The sequence below is a fragment of the Caretta caretta genome, chromosome 8, assembly GCF_965140235.1.
Source record: "Caretta caretta isolate rCarCar2 chromosome 8, rCarCar1.hap1, whole genome shotgun sequence".
NCBI lineage: Eukaryota > Metazoa > Chordata > Testudines > Cheloniidae > Caretta > Caretta caretta.
The window spans coordinates 66,724,246-66,742,189 of record NC_134213.1 but is presented as its reverse complement, the minus strand read 5'-3'; the positions used below and the strand labels follow the sequence as shown (position 1 = coordinate 66,742,189).

Below are 17,944 nucleotides of genomic sequence, written 5' to 3'. Positions count from 1 at the left end.
TTCAAAAAACATTTTTCATTGTGTTGTGTCAGTTCAATAGAGCTGACATGTAATCTAATTTATTTATATAATGTCCAGGGGCGGCTCTACCAATGTGATATATGCCATCATGTGCCAGCAATGCCCCTCAGCCATATACATTGGTCAAACTGGACAGTCTCTACGTAAAAGAATAAATGGACACAAATCAGATGTCAAGAATTATAACATTCATAAACCAGTCGGAGAACACTTCAATCTCTCTGGTCACGCAATCACAGACATGAAGGTCGCTATCTTAAAACAAAAAAACTTCAAATCCAGACTCCAGTGAGAAACTGCTGAATTGGAATTCATTTGCAAATTGGATACTATTAATTTAGGCTTAAATAGAGACTGGGAGTGGCTAAGTCATTATGCAAGGTAGCCTATTTCCCCTTGTTTTTTCCTACCCCCCCCCAGACGTTCTGGTTAAACTTGGATTTAAACTTGGAGAGTGGTCAGTTTGGATGAGCTATTGCCAGCAGGAGAGTGAGTTTGTGTGTGTATGTGTGTGTGTCCCCGGGAAAAAAAGGGGGGGGGGCGGTGAGAAAGCCTGGATTTGTGCTGGAAATGGCCCACCTTGATTATCATGCACATTGTAGGGAGAGTGGTCACTTTGGATGAACTATTACCAGCAGGATAGTGAGTTTGTGTGTGTGGTTTTTGGAGGAGGGTGAGGGGGTGAGAGAACCTGGATTTGTGCAGGAAATGGCCCACCTTGATTATCATGCACATTGTGAAGAGAGCTGTCACTTTGGATGGGCTATTACCAGCAGGAGAGTGAGTCTGTGTGTGGGGGGGTAGAGGGTTAGAAAACCTGGATTTGTACTGGAAATGGCCCAACTTGATGATCACTTTAGATAAGCTATTACCAGCAGGACAGTGGGGTGGGAGGAGGTATTGTTTCATGATCTCTGTGTGTATATAATGTCTGCTGCAGTTTCCACGGTATGCATCCGATGAAGTGAGCTGTAGCTCACGAAAGCTCATGCTCAAATAAATTGGTTAGTCTCTAAGGTGCCACAAGTACTCCTTTTCTTTTTGCGAATACAGACTAACATGGCTGTTACTCTGAAATCTACCAATTTTGCCGCCCCAAGCAGTCACTGCTGAATTGCCGCCCCCGCAATAGCGGCGGAGTTGCCGCCAAATTGCCGCCCGGCCCAGAACAGCAACAGAGCTGCAGCCCAAAAGCCACGGCAGTGGGAAGAGCGGTGGAGCTGCCGCCGAATTGCCGCTGCGGGACACGGATTGCCGCCCCATTTTAAATGCCGCCCCAAGTACCTGCTTGCAAAGCCGGTGCCTGGAGCCGGCCCTGATAATGTCTTATTTCCTAGGCACTATAGTGATAGGCTCTTTACAAATACCTCTGTAGATTTTTGCAACTTGCTTTTTAATGTAATGCGATACAACAAAGGTTACAACTACTTTTTCATTATTTAATTAAAAAACACATGACTAGCAATAAGACAAAGAGAACCCTGTACCGCAGGCACAATCTGCTGCTCTCATGTGATTTTTGCCTAATGTGTAGTGTATACCGGCATCTAAAGAACCTTCATGAGAAGGACATTACTGTGAGCTAATGGAAAATATGGATGAATGAATAAAGCATTTTCCATGGGTACATACAAAAATTGAATAAAAATTCCTGTTTGATTATTTCTGCAGATTTCTCTAAGCAGTGGATAACTGGCATAGAGGTTTATACCCTTATTTTAGATTTCAGTTAAAAAATGCCTATTCCATACTCCAATGTCTATATATTATTTTAAAAGAAAATGTCATTGGGAAAAGATCTGTAAAATATTCTGTCCATCAGAAAGAAAATCCACCTGCTTAAATCCCAATCACATCATCCACTCAGGAAAAGCCTGACAGTGGCATGAGCTATTAATTTTCTAGCATTATAAACCCAACTCCTTGGGTAGATGCCATCTATTTATTTGCCATGAAGTGCTGTGCACTATTACCAGACTGTACAAAGAACTGCATTTGATGATAAAAACAAGAGACCCTACAATTAGATAATCAGTTAGTGGGCTCATAATATTCCAACACAGAAACTATACTTAATCCTTATAGAGACAATAAAACTATTATTGCAATGATGAACCAGTACAATATGCTACCCCATATACAATATTGATGATGGTTTGTACTACAGTTCTGAACAGGTCTCAAGAAACAGATCCTACTACAAGTTCAGCATATGTGTCAAAGCATATAATTGGGGCAGCTTACAGACAATACTTAACTCTGAAGTCCTAATGATTGTAATAAAAGTAGAACCCTTTAAGATCTGAGATCTCTAGGGGCCTTCTACAAATGGAATTCAAATGTCTGTCTTAGAGCTTCCTATCTATCCTCTTCACTCTGGAAGCCAAAATCATCTACACAGACAGAGTCTCTTTTTATTCAATATGGGGAATTCTGTTTGGTGTAACAAAGGTGCTTATGTCATTGAAGGACTCTGTCAGACCGGAGATAAATCCCTTATGAAGGGCTTCAACTCTGTTTTTTTATAACTGCAAGCTACATACTTCCTTCTCTTGTACTACTGATTCAGTTTTAAGCTAACATTTTCTTTAAAATATAAGGTAAATACAGTTGCCTCCATAAAAGTTCAATACTTTAAGTATAAGTGAAGCCATTTGCTGTCTTTTATGAAACTTATAAAGGACATCCCTGACCAGGGCTCCAATTCTTATCTCACTTATAATGGATATACACTGGTGTAGCCCCATTGTCTTTAGGGGAATAGCTCCTGACTTACATCAGTGTGAAAGGAGAATCAGGCCCTACCTAATGGTAGTAAGAAATATCATTCCCTGCTTGACAGGTGTAGTGTTTAGATGCTGCTTGTAATTATTAGAACTGGGAGCACTGGCTGTAAGGAGTCTGAAAGGACAGGAAACAGGAAGGAGGGGGGAGGAGTTGAGGAGGCCGAGTGAGAGCTACCGAGGGTCCAGCAGCAGCTTGGTAAAGAGGTTACCACTTTAAAAATAAAGTCCTGTTGAAGTTTGTTAGTACCTTGCCTGGTTGCTACAACATTTTGGTGATGAGGGTGGATCTTCTGCCTCTGAATCCACCTGTACCCTTTCTGCAAAGCCCAGGTGAGCCTCCAATTGTTTTTACTGCCTGGATCCATATGTCTGAGACTTATCTGCTTGCAATCACTGCTACAGAGATTTCTGAAGTAAGAAAGCATGCTCTGCTAATCCACTGTTTGGAGCAGAAGGGCAGCGTATATTTTACACTTTTCCCCTTGCAGATGATAAATATGAGACTGCACTCACTGCGTTAAAGAACATTTTTGTGCCAAAAATGAATGTAGTAGCTAATCGCTACAGATTTCACCAGTGTGAGCAGAAAACAGGGGAGACAATAATGCAGTATACCGCTTCCCTGAGGAGTCTGATTGTAACTTGTGACTTTGGGAATATGGCAGATGAGATGATTAGAGACCAGCTCATTGAGAAAACAACCATGCTTCGTGTCAGAGAACGCTTACTTCTAGAACCACAACTTACACTAGAAAAAGCAATAACCATTGCTATTCAGATTGAGTCAGCTACAGCTGAAGCCAAAATAATGAGCATGGATACAGGAGGCATAGTCCAGGCTGTGACTCCTTTGCAGAAAAGTTCACCATCACTGCAGACAAATCATAGAATCATAGAATATCAGGGTTGGAAGGGACCTCAGAGGTCATCAAGTCCAACCCCCTGCTCAAAAGCAGGACCAATCCCCAATTAAATCATCCCAGCCAGGGCTTTGTCAAGCCTGACCTTAAAAACTTCTAAGGAAGGAGATTCTACCACCTCCCTAGGTAACGCATTCCAGTGTTTCACCACCCTCCTAGTGAAAAAGTTTTTCCTAATATCCAACCTAAACCTCCCCCACTGCAACTTGAGACCATTACTCCTTGTCCTGTCCTCTTCTACCACTGAGAATAGTCTAGAACCATCCTCTCTGGAACCACCTCTCAGGTAGTTGAAAGCAGCTATCAAATCCCCCCTCATTCTTCTCTTCTGCAGACTAAACAATCCCAGTTCCCTCAGCCTCTCCTCATAAGTCATGTGTTCCAGTCCCCTAATCATTTTTGTTGCCCTTCGCTGGACTCTTTCCAATTTATCCACATCCTTCTTTTAGTGTGGGGCCCAAAACTGGACACAGTACTCCAGATGAGGCCTCACCAATGTCGAATAGAGGGGGACGATCACGTCCCTCGATCTGCTCGCTATGCCCCTACTTATACATCCCAAAATGCCATTGGCCTTCTTGGCAACAAGGGCACACTGCTGACAAATGATTGATTACAAGAGGAAACCTAATGAAAAACTACTGAATCAGAAAATTAAAAATACAGTAAAAGCATGCTTTTGCTGTGGATCCCCACAACAGCTTGTAAGCTACACAGGATGAATGGCAAAAGTAGCTCAGTGCAATTATTGCAAAAAGATTGGGCATTTTGCTAAAGTATGTTGCAGCAGCCAGTTCAATCAACAAGTGCATGCAGTTACAATACCAGACGTTACTGTGCTGAGCGTGGACAAAATCACTACTGTACATATTCCAGAACAAATAAAGTGCACAATAAATGATTCCGCCATACCCTCTGGCAAATCACACTCTATTCAGCTAATGTTGGACACTGGCTCAGCATTATCTATACTACCTGATTCCATCTATTTGCATTACTTTAAAGATGTGCCTCTTACTGAACCCAAACTTCTCTTGGTGTGCTATTTGAAAAACCATAGTCAAGTACATGGCTGCCTGCCAACGATGGTTACTTTTGGTGATTGCTGTGTAACTGCAGAGTTCTACATTGTCCACAAAGGCACTCCTATCCTTGGCAGAGATTTATTGGCTGCTTTAAATCTCAGGGGAGTTAATGGATGAATTGATCTTCCACAGCAAAGCACTCTTGTGGTACACACACCAGTTTCAGCTGGGACCCAGCACCAGGTTGAGGAGAAACTTGGCTGTGCTTATGGGCTTCTGCATAAAGTTAAAATGCAGAATAATGTGATGCCTGTACGACAGAAGTTACGATGCTTACCATTTTCAGTCAGGGAAGTTGCTTCAGAGGAACTTAGAAAACTTGTTCAAAAGGACATTATTGAAGAGATTGACTCCTCGGAATAGGTTTCACCTATAGTAGTGATGCAGAAGAAGGGTGGAGGCATTCGCCTTTGTGTGGACTTAAGGGAGCCAAATAAAGCTATTGTGATTGACAGCCATCCTCTTCCTCACATAGAAGTATTTGCAGACCTCTATGGAGAAAAGATGCTTTCTACTCTTGATTTGCAGACTGCATACTACCAGGTTATGTTGCATGAAGATAGCAGAGACCTCACAGCATTTATTACACATGAGGGACTATTTCATTTTAAACGTGTTCCATACCGTCTCACATCTGCCCCAAGTGCCTTCCAAAAAATGATGTAATTGATTCTGAAGAATCAACATGGAGTTCAGTGCTATCTGGATGATATTATTGTGTTTGGAAATAATTCTGAGGAGCATGACAATAACCTGCAGTCTGTACTAAACTGCATCAACAAAGCAGGACTCAAGCTCAATAGGTCCAAATGCAAATTTAGACAAATTGAATTTTCCTTTCTGGGGCATACAATTTCACAGGCTAGACTAAAACCTGATCCAGATCATATCCTGGCAATTTCAAATGCTCCTCCTCCAACAGATTTGCAAACCTTACGTTCTTTCTTGGGTCTTACCTCCTCGTATGCAAAATTCATTCCCAATTATGCTTCTGTCATTGAACCGTTACGAGAATTACTATGGAGAAGTTCACCCTTAATGTGGACAATGGATGCACAAGCTAGTTTCGAAACGGTGAAAGACTTGATTGTACATAGTCCAGTACTTGCACTATTGAGTCCTGCATTGCCCACAATTGTAACTACTGATGCTTCTGATTATGGACTTGGGGCTTTCCTCACACAACTTCATGAGGGCAACACAGAGAGGACTGTTGCATTTGCTTCAAGGATACTAAGTAATGCTGAGAGAAAATATTCTACAGTTGAAAAAGAAGCACTTGCTTGTGTCTGGGCGACTGAAAAATGGAGAACTTACCTGTGGGGCTGCATGTTCAAGTTGCACACAGACCACAGTCCTTTGACGACGTTGCTCACCATGAAAGGACTGGGAAGAGCACGATATCATATTGCTAGATGGTCTGCAAGACTACTCTCTGTCAATTATGAACTGGAATATAAGCCAGGAAACCAAAATGTGGTAGCTGATTGCCTTTCTCGCCTTCCTTTGCCGTCACCAGATGGTCCACTGGAGGATGAGGATGCAGTAGTTGCGCTTATTATAAGCACTCTTACTACAGTTACAAAAGAATAATTTCAAGCTGCTTGTTCAGTGCATCCAAATCAACAAAAACTACGGGAATTTCTAACAAAGAGACGGCCCAGTAACCCTAAAAACCTTGACCCAGTTTTGCTGCCTTATTTTAGAGTTCGGGATGAACTTTCTTTGCTTGATGGCTGTGTGCTATGAGGTACACACTGGCTACTTGTGCCAGAAGAATTACAGTCAAAACTCATACACCTGGCACACGATACTCATCAAGGAATTGTCAGAACCAAACAACGACTACGGGATCTGTATTGGTGGCCAGGGATGGACTCTGAAACTGAAGCACTCATAAAGTCCTGTGTCACTTGCCAAATGCATGATAAAACAGCAGTGACATGTACCCCTCCATTACAGCCTGTTCCTCTTCCTGAATCTTCATGGGAAAAAGTGGTGATTGACATTGTAGGACCCTTTGATACTGCTCCAAGTGACTGCCGTTATGCCATCACTTTAATAGACTATTTCAGTAAATGGCCTGAGGTAGTGTTTACATCGCAAATCTCTTCTGCTACAGTAATTAAGTTCCTCTCTTCAGTTTTTAGCAGGGAAGGTAACCCCAAAGAACTGGTTTCAGACAATTTACTTCCCTGGATTTTGAAACTTTTCTAGCAGAGAGAAACATTTTACACAGAAGATCATCCCTACATTACCCTCAAGCCAATGGGGAAATCGAACGGTTTAACGGAAGTTTGAAAGAGAGTTTGCAAACGGCTGAACTGGAAGGGCAATTGTGGATACCCTTCACTACTGATTTCTTGCAAGCATACCAGGTTACACGACATGCCACAACGCAAAGATCACCCACAGAGTTACTGCATGGGAAACAGATGAATACTAAACTGAACATTGCTGGATTGTTAAAGGCACGACCTGATGCCCCAACCGAGGAGGATGTGAAAAAAACAGTTGAACAGAACCAAGCAAAGTATAAGGCTTTCACAGACAAGCGGCGGGGTGCTAAGGAACCAAAGTTTGAGTGTGGTTCCTTTGTTAGAATACGAAAACCTGGAATTTTATGCAAAGGGGACCATAAATTCACAGCTCCTCTTAAAATGATAGAGAAGAAGGGACCTTACACCTATCGACTTTCTGATGGGCAGGTATGGAATGCTTCTTATCTTGCATCTGCCTATGCACCAAGAGGAGATTATGCCAACACCCGGTCTGCATTAGATGACTTCACTGTAGTATCAACACACCAAGACAGTTGTAGTGCAACCTGGGCTTGAGAGATGGCCTGTCAGACCCAGATGACCACCTGTCTGGACTAGAGACTATGTTATGTAGTGTTTTCAGTGTAATATTTCTTCCAACAGTATAGTGTCTTGTTTCATATTGGTTCGTGTGGTTAGAACAACAATGTTTATTTTAATTGGGAGAGTTTCTTAAGAGAGGAGGGAATGTGGTATTTAGATGCTGCTTGTAATTGTTAGAACTGGGAGCACTGGCTGTTGGGTGTCTGAAAGGACAGGAAACAGAAAAGAGGGGAGAGGAGTAGAGGAGGCTGAGTGAGAGCTACCGAGGGTCCAGCAGCAGCTTGGTAAAGAGGTTTCCACTTTAAAAATAAAGTCCTGTTGAAGTTTGTTGGTACCTTGCCTGGTTGCTACAACAACAGGTTTCTCTATTCTATCACTCAGAAGAGACTGAGCATGATTAACCAGATTAGCTAAATAAAAATAATATGACAAATAGCCAATTACAATGCTAATTTTATCTTCCTTCTGTGCCCCGAAGTCATAATCAATAAACCTATTGCCCATATTGAAATGTGACAGTCATACAACACATGTTCCACTTCTGATCAACTGAAGGCCTTCTCTGGCTCCATCAAACAAAAGATTAAGCAGAGATAAGGTAAACTTCTCCACAATCTCTACTGTACTGTGAGCAAGAGAACAAAATGAAAAGAAGACATACACTGACTCCACAACTGTAAGGCAACTTAACCGGGAGACTAAAGTCAAAATGAATTTAAAGTTTTTAATTAGGGCTGTCAAGCGATTAAAAAAATTAATCATGATTAATCACGCTGTTAAACAATAGAATACCATTTATTTTATATATTTTTGGATTTTACTACATTTTCAAATATATTAATTTCAATTACAACACAGAATACAAAGTGTACAGTGCTCACTTTATATATATTTTTGATTACAAATATTTGCACTGTAAAAAACAAAAAAAAATTATTTTTCAATTCACCTCGTACAAGTATTGTACTGCAATCTCTTTATCATGAAAGTTGAACTTACAAATGTAGAATTATGTACAAAAAGCCCAACTGCATTAAAAAATAAAACAATGTAAAATTTTAGAGCCTACAAGTCCACTCAGTCCTACTTTCTGGTCAACCAATCATTCAGACAAACAGGGTTGGTTACAATTTGCAGGAGATAATGCTGTCTGCTTCTTGTTTACGATATCACCTGAAAGTGAGAACAGGCATTCACATGGTTGGCATTGCAAGATATTTACATGTCAGATGTGCTAAAGATTCATATGTCCCTTCATGCTTCAACCACCATTACAGAGCACATGCTTCCATGCTGGTGATGGGTTCTGCTTGATAATGATGCAAAGCAGTGCGAACTGATAGATGTTCATTTTCATCATCTGAGTCAGATGCCACCAGCAGAAGGTTGATTTTCTTTTTTGGTGGTTTGAGTTGTGTAGTTTCCACATTAGAATGCTGCTCTTTTAAGACTTCTAAAAGCATGCTCCACACATCGTCCCTCTCAGATTTTGGAAGGCACTTCAGATTCTTAAACCTTGGGTCGAGTACTGTAGCTATTTTTAGAAATCTCACATCAGTACCTTCTTTGCGTTTTGTCAAATCTGCTGTGAAAATGTTCTTAAAACGAACATGTGCTGGGTCATCATCCAAGACTGCAATAACATGAAAATATGCAGAATGCGGGTAAAACAGAGCAGGAGACATACAATTCTCCCCTGAAGGAGTACAGTTACAAATTTAATTGATGCATTTTTTTTTAATGAGCATCATCAACATGGAAGCATGTCCTCTGGAATGGTGGCCGAAGCTGGAAGGGGCATATGAATGTTTAGCATATCTGGCATGTAAATACCTTGCAATGCCGGCTACAAAAGTGCCATGCAAACACCTGTTCTCACTTTCAGGTGACATTGTAAATAAGAAGCATTCTCCCGTCAATGTAAACAAACTTGTTTGTTTTAGCAATTGGCAGAATAAGACTTAGGATTGAGCGGGCGTGTAGGCTCTAAAGTTTTACACTGTTATGTTTTTGAGTGCAGTTATGTAACCAAAAAAAAATCTGCGTTTGTAAGTTACACTTTCACGATAAAGAGATTGCACTTCAGTACTTCTATGGGGTGAACTGAAAAGAACTATTTCTTTTGTTTATCATTTTTACAGTGCATATATTTGTAATAAAAAATAATAATATAAAGTGAGCACTGTGCACTTTGTATTCTGTGTTGTAATTGAAATCAATATTGAAAATGTAGAAAAACATCAAAATATTTAATAAATTTAAATAGGTATTCTATTGTTATAAGTGTGATTAATCGTGATTAATTTTTAAAATCACGATTAATTTTTTTGAGTTAATCGCGTGAGTTAACTGCAATTAATTGACAGCCCTATTTTTAATATCAACAAAAGCAAAACATATTTAGTGAACACACTACTCTGGACTCCCACTCTTTCACAATGTTAGGATTTCCTCATAATAAACTATGCCACATTTTGATTTTGCCTCAGTTAAGAATTCATGACTCTAACAGCTAGTATAAAGATGTGCCACTGTGAGACCAGCATTTGGTCTTTTCTGTATTTTTCCTTTCACTTCACTTTCTTTATAATGTTTAGAAATAACCACTTTGGATTTCAGGAAAACAAGCTCTTTTCTTGGCCTCATATATGCTGAACAAAGTTTAACATAGTTCAACGATGGCTGCCAGGCAGAAAAAGTCATGCCTGAGATTTTCTCCCTATTTCTTCAGTCATCATAATTTCTGTGTGTTAGTCTGTCTAAATTCCCTTCTGCTATAATTAATCTACCTGTTACCACCAGAAGTAGCATTATAAATGGTTTTCTAAAGGCACCCATCACACCAATATATAGGTGCACTACCAGTATGACAAGGAAAAGGCTTTATCCTTTTTCCATCTCCAAGAATGTGATCTCTAGTACTTCAAGAGGCTCTTCCATTGAAGCATTCATTCCTCTTCTTTGAATGGCTAGTTCTAAGGGCAAGTCTACACTACAGCGGGGATCGATGCTCTGAGACTGATCCAACAGCGGTCGACTTAGTGGGTCTAGTAAAGACCCACCAAATCGACTGCAGATTGCTCTCCAGTCGACCCCTGTACTCTACCCCTGATGAGAAGAGTAAGGTAAGTCGACGGGAGATTTACTCCTGTTGACTCACCACGATGTAGACCCAGTGGTAGGTAACTCGACCTGAAGTACGTCGACTCCAGCTGTGGTATTCACGTAGCTGAAGTTGTGTAGCATAGGTCGACTTACAGCGGTAGTGTAGACATAGCCTAAGTAACTATTTTAAGTGCAAATATTGCAAGAACACTAAAAAGCAACAAAAACAATTGGTTATTTTACATAGCATCTTACTGGGACAAGCTGTGAAGCCTGATAACATACATTCAAGTTTTGGGGCTGCTGGAGTTGAACACACTGACTGGTTTGCATGTTGAATCTCCAGATTCAAGGGTTCCTTGCGGTACAGTATGTTAGCGCACTGGTGACAGAGTTCAAATCCTCTATATTGTAGATCACAAGCAAATCAGAGTTTATTATTTCCATTCTGGTCTCCACTGTACAGAAGATGATGAATTGCAAACTCTCTGAATGGGCCCAATCCTATGAGGTGCTAAGTAGATTCAGTTCCCGCTGACTTAAATGAGAGTTGAGTACTTTCATGACTTGCAGGACTGAGAGATTATGAAAAAGTGAAGCCCAGAACCGGAAATGCAGATAATGAATCTCATTGATGAGGCACCCGCTCAGAGCTATGTGGGGCAGGCTTCCATATTACAAGCAATTCTGGTTCTAGTCAGAACTATTGGTCTGCACTTTCATAACTAAATTAATTTTCAGAATTTAACAAGGTTGCTCAATCTTTTCATATGTATTCTTACACAGAATGAAAAGGAATCAGTGGGACCAGGTTCAGAAAATTCTGTAATAGTTGCTAGCAGTCTTTTGCTTTATGTTTACAGAATCATGTATAAGAAATTTGGCTTCACCTATTATTTGGTAATAGACCCTCTGGACATTTCAAGAAAGGGCATCAGAAAATAATCAAATATTTGTGCTTGATTTGAGTGGAAGGGAGAGAAATATAAAACGGTACAAAAGAAACTGATATTACCTGGTTATAAAGTCAGAACCACGTGAACTATCCATATAGTTTCTTCTATTAGCATTCAAAATAGGAACAGAAGATGCATCTTTCACAGGTTCAGCTGCAAAATAGAAGACAAAACCTCCACATTATTTTAGTTTATCATGCAGTTCAAAACCTTATCAACAAAGCTGGCTGAAATATTCTGAAGTAATTTTTATTCCATAAGCTTACACAAGTAAGTTTTAATTTTTTCAATTTTTTAAATGAAAAGTGTTCTTTTTTTTTTCTTAGCCCCTCTTCTCTCCCCTTTTCCCCATTTTGCCACTGAAAAGGGAGAGAGGAAGAATAGGAGGCACAAAGAAATGCTGATAAATCAAAAAACTGAAAAAGCCACCAAGTATTTTGTTTTCTGAGGAAAATTTCAAGAGGAAAAAAATGATTTTTGCAAGTTTTTCATTTTGAAATATTTGGGCTACATCATAACTTAGTTAGCACCATTTAAAATTATTTTTCCAGATGTTTTGTTTATTATACAATATATGCATAAAAATATTAAGGCAGTAAAAGCCTACACAACAGAACTGTGATCCCAGGTGCCAGTGCTGAGACCATGGTACTATAGCACATAATTCTTGCCTTGCCTCCACAGTCTCTAAAAGGTCTGCCTGAGAGGCAGATTTATCAATCTGAAAAATTGCTGAAGAAAGATTGTGCCTGAAATGATTTTTGCTATGCAGGTGCAGAGTTTTGTCATTCCTCCCTGTAGTTGTTTGATCTGTTCACCACTCTGCTCTGAGTACTTTCACTTTTGTGTCTCATTCTCACCAATAAAATATTATATGGGTCAAATTCTGCACTCAGGTATGTCTACAAAATCCCACTGCGTTTACAGGGTTTTCACAGATTATAAATGAGTGGAATTTAAGGCTTATCTAGATTACACCAATGTATTTACAGCTAAGCAAATTTTCCTGGTCTAGGGAAGACTTTAATCATCATGTCTGTTGATGATGTATGAGAAGGAAGAGGAATCTGCCTCTCAGCTTTGTTGAGAAATACATTCAAATTTCATACAAGGAAGGTTTCCTGTTTACATAGTCACTTTTCAGCTCTTTAAGGGGCTGGTCTGTAGCCAAGCTCTGTGAACTGAATTGTAGATTAAATCTGTTTACACTATAGAAACCTGAACTCTATAGGGCTTGTACAGCACTGGTTAACAGGAAATCAAAAACAAATACTTTGTTACCTTGGGGATTAATGACAACACGAGGCTGTACAAATGATGGCTTCACCACTTCAAACCACCAGAAAAGTTCTGCCATGAACACCAAATAATTACTCTACAAGAAATCAAGGAAATTTAGGTAAAGATAAAACCATACACATCTTAATCCTAAATATAATAATCATATAACATTCAGAAAAGGTCTCTGTATTTTGTCCAGTCTTCATTAGCAAATCTGTTAAACTACTTAGATGGTCAGATCAGCAGTGTATATATGTATAATAGGCTGGCAGCACAACCTATTATTAAGGTTGCCTGACAGTTCCCATTATAAGACCCTGCTTATAACTTTACCAAACTCTGTCTGGATTGAATTTTTCCATGCTGAATTTTCCTCAGGCTGAATTTTCCTGGAAAGTTTTATCCAAAACAGTTCTCAGACATTTCTGAGAATGAGACTATTGAAAAATATTTTGTTTTGCCCATGTTAAAAAATTCTGGTGACCTTTTTTTTAGACCTCTCTAGCGCTTTCGTTCTTGAAGCAAGGACTTGAAAATTTGCAGGTGGTGGTCTTTGTGTCAGGGATGTGCCTTTTGGTTTCTCCTTGGAATTCCACTCAACTGTGGCGAAGTTACAGGCTTCTTGAAAAATCAGTTAGCATATGCTCATTAGAGACTTGCTAGAGTGTTGCAGCTAAAAGCTCTGAAGATTCCATCTACACTGGGGAATGCTGCAGTTCAGGGATGAGCAGAATATTCCCTGCAACTGCAAATTGGGCCTGCTGCAAGTATGTGCTTCAACTGGGCACTGGAACATTGAGCAAAGAGCTTGTCGATTTTGTGCTCTCAGTGTCCCCCCCCTCCCCCGCCCCTTGCTGGAGCATGGAAGAGGAAACTGCCTGAATTGAATATGGAAGGGACAAGAGCCACACTGGAGAGAGCAGTGGAGGGACAAGGAAGGACACATGGCTGGTGTGGTGGAGAGACTGGGACTGGCTAGGGAAGGAGACTGGGATTGCAAGACAGTTGGATTGAAACTGGGACTGGGAAATGGAGGGGCAGCAGATTCATAGATTTCAAGTCTAGAAATCACCATTACATAATGTAGTCTGATCTCAGGGGAGACTGGGAACCCAGGAGGGAAATGGGGGTGGAGGTTCTGGGAGCCAGAGATGAGTGGTTTCAGAGTAGCAGCCGTGTTAGTCTGTATCCATAAAGAGAAAAGGAGTACTTGTGGCACCTTAGAGACTAACAAATTTATTAGAGCATAAACTTTCATGAGCTACAGCTCACTTCAGATTGAGATTGGATGAGTAGCTGGTGGGAAAGGCTGGGAACCAGTGGGGCAAAAGGAAGAGGAAGTGGACAGGGAGGGGGACAACTGGGACTGACTGGAGAAAGAGATTGGGACAAAGAGCTGGGGGAAAGACGACTGGATGAGGAGCCCAGGGCGGGAGACTGGGAGCCAGTTTGGACAGGGAATTTACTTGGGCAGGCAGGCAGGCAAAGAGAAACAGACTGGACAAGGAGCTGGGATGGGGGCAAACTAGGACTGACAGACAAGGAGACTGGGGACAAAGAGCTGGGGAGAGGAGAAATGAAACTGGGAATAGCTAGACAAAAAGCTCATGGAATTGGGGGTGGAGGGCAGTCAAGCTTGGCAAGGGGAGAGGGAACACGCAGAAGTGTCTCCTCCAGCGTCTGGAATGGAATCCATGATTTCTGAGTCTGACCATTCCTTTGCTACCAGCAAATCGTGAAACACACTGGCAAAGTATCTTATCTTCCCCACTCCGCAATGCTGCTCTACACAGATTATGACAACCCACTATTGCTGTAAGCTATTCCATTCGTGGCAGATGTCTGTGCAGTGAATCTAAAGGTTCCAACCTGATGACCCACCTGACACCTGATGGAATATGTTTTCAGTTTGCTTTGTTGAAAAGCTAGGAAATCACACAGACACACCTCTATGTTAAAAGAAATTAAGGTTGTGAAGTCAAACACTCAAAAGTTAGGAAATGCCAGAACTAAGATTATAGAGAAAATAATTTAAAAATAGTTAAAAATTCCATGTTTTCCTTTTAATTGCATTGGTAGGATTGTTTATTATAATTTTACAAATGAAACTAAAAAGCAGCAGGACCACTCACTGTATTATAGAAATAATAAAAGTGGTAGATCTATTAATGAGATCAACATTTTACCATAGACATAAGGCCACTTCACACACAAACCACATACATGTAATGAGTTTTCAGAGCTTAAAAGGATGCTTTGGGTGTAAATCAGCAAAATTATTTTTTTGAAAGTTTTGTTTTGTAAACATTTACATTGTTTTATCTACAGGCAACTTTCAGATAATTTGTACAAATAGATTTATAGAGCATGCTTTGCAAAAAGACTTGGCAAATGTCAATTCATGCATTGCTTTTCTTTTTTCACAAGCAATTAATCCATGCCTCATATATACATATATATCTGTCATCATATAAACTGACCACAAGATGTCAGTGTAGGGAAAAGCGAAGCCATCATCTTAGTATTTGGGTGCTCTGTGAATCTGTAATTTGGGATGATTATTCTTATGTTCTTCTGGTTATTAATTTCTGAGAAGCATCACAGCACACTGGTTGCAACCCTGCTAGCACATCACATGATAGTGTACCTAATTTCTTCTTTGGGACTTTTTTTGCGTTTTTTTGGTTAATACCTACTGCAGAGTGAAGATAAAGAGGAGCACTATATTCTTGGTTGATAACTTTCAGACATGACACTGGATTATTATTTTTAACTATTATAGCTAAAAGGAGTTGTGTGCCCAAATGCTCAATCCAGCACCACTGGAGTCAATGGGAGTTCAGTGCCAGGGGTATTTTAATTTATTATTATTAATAGCACCAAGTGCCCCTTCTTTGGCCTCAAATCCTCAATTCTCTAGAAAACTTTTCATTTGAGTTTTATCTTTGCATTTTTGCTACCACTCCAACTTTCCGAGTCAGGCACATAAGCCTACTCTGCTGATTCCCAAGCCCTTGACAGAAACATTTTACAGACCACAGTGCGAGTTCGACTACAATAAATTGTACTTTTCGGAATATAACTGTAGTATCAGACACTATGAGTAACTATTTCTACTGTGTCTTTTGTAGAACTACACATTCCACGGACAGTACTTTTACCATGGCTGGCTGTTTGTATGTAACAAAGGTTAAGATAGGTTCAAAAGCACGTTGTTCTTTACAGGTAATGTATAGCCTATAAATCCTGGATAAAATTTTCAAAAGTGCCTAGGTCCTATTTTCTAAAGAAATTTAAGACACTTAGGAGCCTAAATTGCATTGAAAGCCAATGGGACTCAGGCTCCTAAGTGCTTCAATTATATTTGAAAATGGGGCTTAGGCACCTCTGAAAATGTTTACCCCTTAAAGCCATTGAAGTAATTGCAAACACTGTTCAAAAGATTGAGGATATTTTCATTATTCAAACAAGAACAGTTTGGTTATTTGTCTTGAAATTAATACAACAAAAATTTAAAGCAATGCTAATGAAACAAAGGATTTGTGTATTGATCATAGTCTGATATGAAAGTATTCATAAACATCTGAGTGAGTATATTTTGATCTTTAAGCAAATACTCAGCTTAAAAGGAAGAATTTGTAGTCTACCCTGTATTCATTAATAAAGACATCCAAAATGCAGGGCTTTTTGTCAAGGAATGGACAACCTCAGGAGGAATGTTGAATTCAAATTTAGACATAGAGTGTCCTTGTTATTTGACTGTGTATTTAACTATGGAGAGACAAGGTGGGCGAGGTTATATTTTTGGTTGGACCAACTTCTGTCGGTGAAAGAGACAAGCTTTCGAGCCCCTGATAGCTCTTTAAGACTTCAGTCTTCTTCAGCCTTGAAGAAGAGCTCTGTGTGGCTCGAAAGCTTGTCTCTCTCACCAACAGAAGTTGGTCCAATAAAAGATATTACCTTGCCCACCTTGTCTTTCTAATATCCTGGGACCGACATGGCTACCACTACACTGCATTCAAACTCTGATGTTTAACAGCTCACTTGAGCACACAATATTTGGATTTATGCATGCAAATTAGGGACCCAAATTAAAAATGATGCCCCATAGTATGACTCACATCCTTGTATCACCATTTCACTAGCAAGTTGCTAATTTTATATAGCCTTTAAAATATCATATTCTGAGGAAGCCATGATTCTTGTCTCATTGAAAAATTTATTAGTTAAATTGTGGGGAGGGAGGGGTAATCAGAAAAAAAAACAGTCAATTAGGACAGAAGTCTAAATAGAATATCATTTTAATTCACAAAGAAATGTGCTCACACTACACAATGACTGCAAACGTTCAAATAACATGAGAATATCTTAAAGAAAACAATTCAAATACAAAATCATCTAACAGCATATGGGACAGCCTATTTCTCCACCTGGCAGTTGACTTTAAAAAGACTGGTAGCTTGATTTTTCAATTTTGAATACCCTTGGCTTCATGGTTTTGGGGATCAATGTGAAAATCTCATGCGGTGACCCCATGGCTTCTTTATATTGGGTTGTGGTAAAGTGAATGAGAAGGAGAACATCACAAGTGATCTGGTGCGGCATGTAGAAGAATGCACATATTGATATTTGAGATTCTTCTCTGAGAGTTCCCGGTATTAAGACAGTCTGATGACAAATCATGCTTAATAAACAGTCAGTTTTTTGTACAGCATATTAACAAAAGTGAAGGCAGTCTGTTAGTATAGAACTACATCAGGAAAATATGGAATTATAGCTGCTGCCTTATCTTCCAGCACCTGGGACAAAATATGACTTCCGGTGCTTATTAACATAAAAATAAGCAGCATCCTCATACTCTCCCAGATACAGTTTAATAACTACAGTTGAAAGTTGACACATCATTCAAACCATATGGAGAAAGAC

The 17,944-nt window shown here is 39.8% G+C and overlaps 1 protein-coding gene across 7 annotated transcripts in view; it reads right to left on the bottom strand.

Annotated features, from left to right (window-relative positions):
* The window catches only part of CAMSAP2 (calmodulin regulated spectrin associated protein family member 2), a 173,457-nt gene that overhangs the window by 20,338 nt on the left and 135,175 nt on the right, over positions 1 to 17,944 (bottom strand). For all 7 annotated transcript variants that reach the window (XM_048859874.2, XM_048859878.2, XM_048859876.2 and 4 more), the window contains 2 exons: positions 13,019 to 13,112; positions 11,797 to 11,890 (listed from right to left, as the gene is read on the bottom strand). In XM_048859874.2, the coding sequence (XP_048715831.1) occupies positions 11,797 to 11,890; positions 13,019 to 13,112 (188 nt within the window). The remainder of the gene's footprint in view (positions 1 to 11,796; positions 11,891 to 13,018; positions 13,113 to 17,944) is intronic.